At 45.0% G+C, this 2,060-nt stretch overlaps 1 protein-coding gene across 1 annotated transcript; it reads right to left on the bottom strand.

Moving 5' to 3' along the window:
- Positions 1 to 320: 320 nt before the first annotated feature.
- Positions 321 to 1,268, bottom strand: LOC110539748 (olfactory receptor 2G3-like). Its single transcript, XM_021626565.1, has one exon. It carries the CDS (start codon positions 1,266 to 1,268, stop codon positions 321 to 323), a length of 948 nt encoding a protein of 315 aa, XP_021482240.1.
- Between the last annotated feature and the right edge of the window lie 792 nt (positions 1,269 to 2,060).

Here is a 2,060-nt window from a genome sequence, read left to right on the forward strand (position 1 = left end):
GTTACACAAATATAACATTAGTTATTATCATTTGGGAGTAATAAATATCACCAAACACATTTGACCACTGGAAATTTAATCCCAGAGAAGGGAGGCAACTATTTCAAACCAATATGACTTTTTCCAAAGCTGTAAATGGTCAATTGGCATGGCTAATTCATGGACACAATTCTTTGAGATCTTCCTAATGTATCCATTCGCAAATTGATGTGACAAGTTGTTCCTTTTGTGTCTCCCTTCTCCTAAGAATCCTTTCTCGCTCACTCTTGTGTGGAGGTGACCCTCACAGGAGCCCAGAGGTGCTGCAGACAGATTCCCTCCTAGTGGATGTCCTCCCCCTTTCCAGTCAACTTGAGGAAAGCCCTCTTCACATCCTTGTTCCGGAGGCTGTAAATAATGGGGTTAAGAAAGGCAGAAATGACATTATAGAACAAGGCCAGCTTCTTGTCATCTTCTGGGGAGGCTTCAGAGCCAGGTCTCATGTACATGACCATGCACGGGATACAGAACATGGTGACCACAGTGATGTGTGAGGCACAGGTGGAGAAGGCCTTCATCCGCCCTTGGGTGGAACGTATCCTTAGAATGGCTATGAAGATACGAACATATGAGGCCAGGATGAGGGACAATGGGATCAGAAGCAAGATGAAACCCAGGATGAAGTCTACTTGGTCATTGAGGGATGTGTCTGCACAGTCCAGTTTCAAGACAGCAGGGATTTCACAAAAGAAGTGGTTGATCTCATTGGGGCCACAGTAGGGAAGTTTCATTGCAAAGACAGTGTAGACAAGGGCACAGATGAGACCACAAAGAGCAGAGCTGGCCACCAGAGTCATGCATAGGGTTTGGCTCATCTTGACTCCATAGTGAAGTGGGTAACATATAGCAACATATCTGTCATAGGCCATAGCTGCAAAAATCCAGGTCTCAGTGATGCCGAGTGTCAAGAAAACGTACATCTGGATCACACACCCTGTGTAAGAGATGGTCTTATTCTTGCTTACTAGATGAGCCAACATCTGGGGCACGGTTGTGGTGGCATAACTGAGATCCAGGAGGGAGAGGATGCTGAGGAAGAAGTACATAGGTGTGTGGAGACGTGGATCTATTCTAATCAGGGTAACAATAAGCCCATTGCCTAGGACTGTAAATAAGTAGAGGAAGAGGAAGAAGAAGAAAAGGATCCAATTGGTCCTGGGGTTTCTGGAGAATCCCAAGAGGATAAACTCAGTTACAGAGCTGTGATTTTTCCAGCCTCGGCTGTGCATGGCCTTCCTTCTGAGAAGAGAAGAGAACAGAAGACTGACTCCTTTGCAGTCTCCGTGATAGAATGTAAGATCCACAAACAGGGAGCTAAAGAGAAAACAGTTATCTCCTGCATGCCCAGGGAAGAATAGTCGATCCAAATTGGCCTTGCCTGGACCTAGATGATTAGTAGGAATTCCCCTAAGTACCTTTCAGGTTGTCCAGCTAACACCCCCCCCCCCGATAAATACCAAGGTTCCCATTAAAAGCTATATAGAACAGAAGCCTTAGTCAAAGAACACACACACACACACACACACACACACACACACACACACACACACACACCATTAAATGAGTCAAAACGAGGAGGCTACCCATACCTGCTGTTTCCTAATGCCATTATTTCAAGACAAGTAGGTACTACAATAGGCAATGTAAAACAAACAGGTTTTCCTTAGAAAAAAAATAGGAAAGTTAGAAAAAGGGAAAATCACAACCACAGCCCCCAGTTTATCCCTCTCTCTTCATCATCTCTGCTCCTGTACAGAACCCCCATGCCATATATTTTTAAGAAAAAAAAAGAAACCGCTTTGTGACTTGAGTACCCTCGAGTGTGGGCCTCCATCAAGCGTGACAGTGCATTTATTTCTGATCTGTGATACTTGTAATTTTAAATAAAAATTTCCCCAATACCTCACAAATGAAACGAAGCCAACAACTCCCACTTCTGTTCCTGTGGAAGCTCTGTCGCCTCAACCCATCCCTCACCCCTTCCGGCTGTAGCACAACGGCGCAGAACGCATTGACATGCA

Source organism: Meriones unguiculatus, chromosome 3, assembly GCF_030254825.1.
Source record: "Meriones unguiculatus strain TT.TT164.6M chromosome 3, Bangor_MerUng_6.1, whole genome shotgun sequence".
Lineage (NCBI taxonomy): Eukaryota > Metazoa > Chordata > Mammalia > Rodentia > Muridae > Meriones > Meriones unguiculatus.

Coding starts and splice junctions, on each gene's coding strand:
- LOC110539748 (XM_021626565.1), bottom strand. CDS start 1,268: ATGCACAGCCGAGGCTGGAAAAATCACAGCTCTGTAACTGAGTTTATC.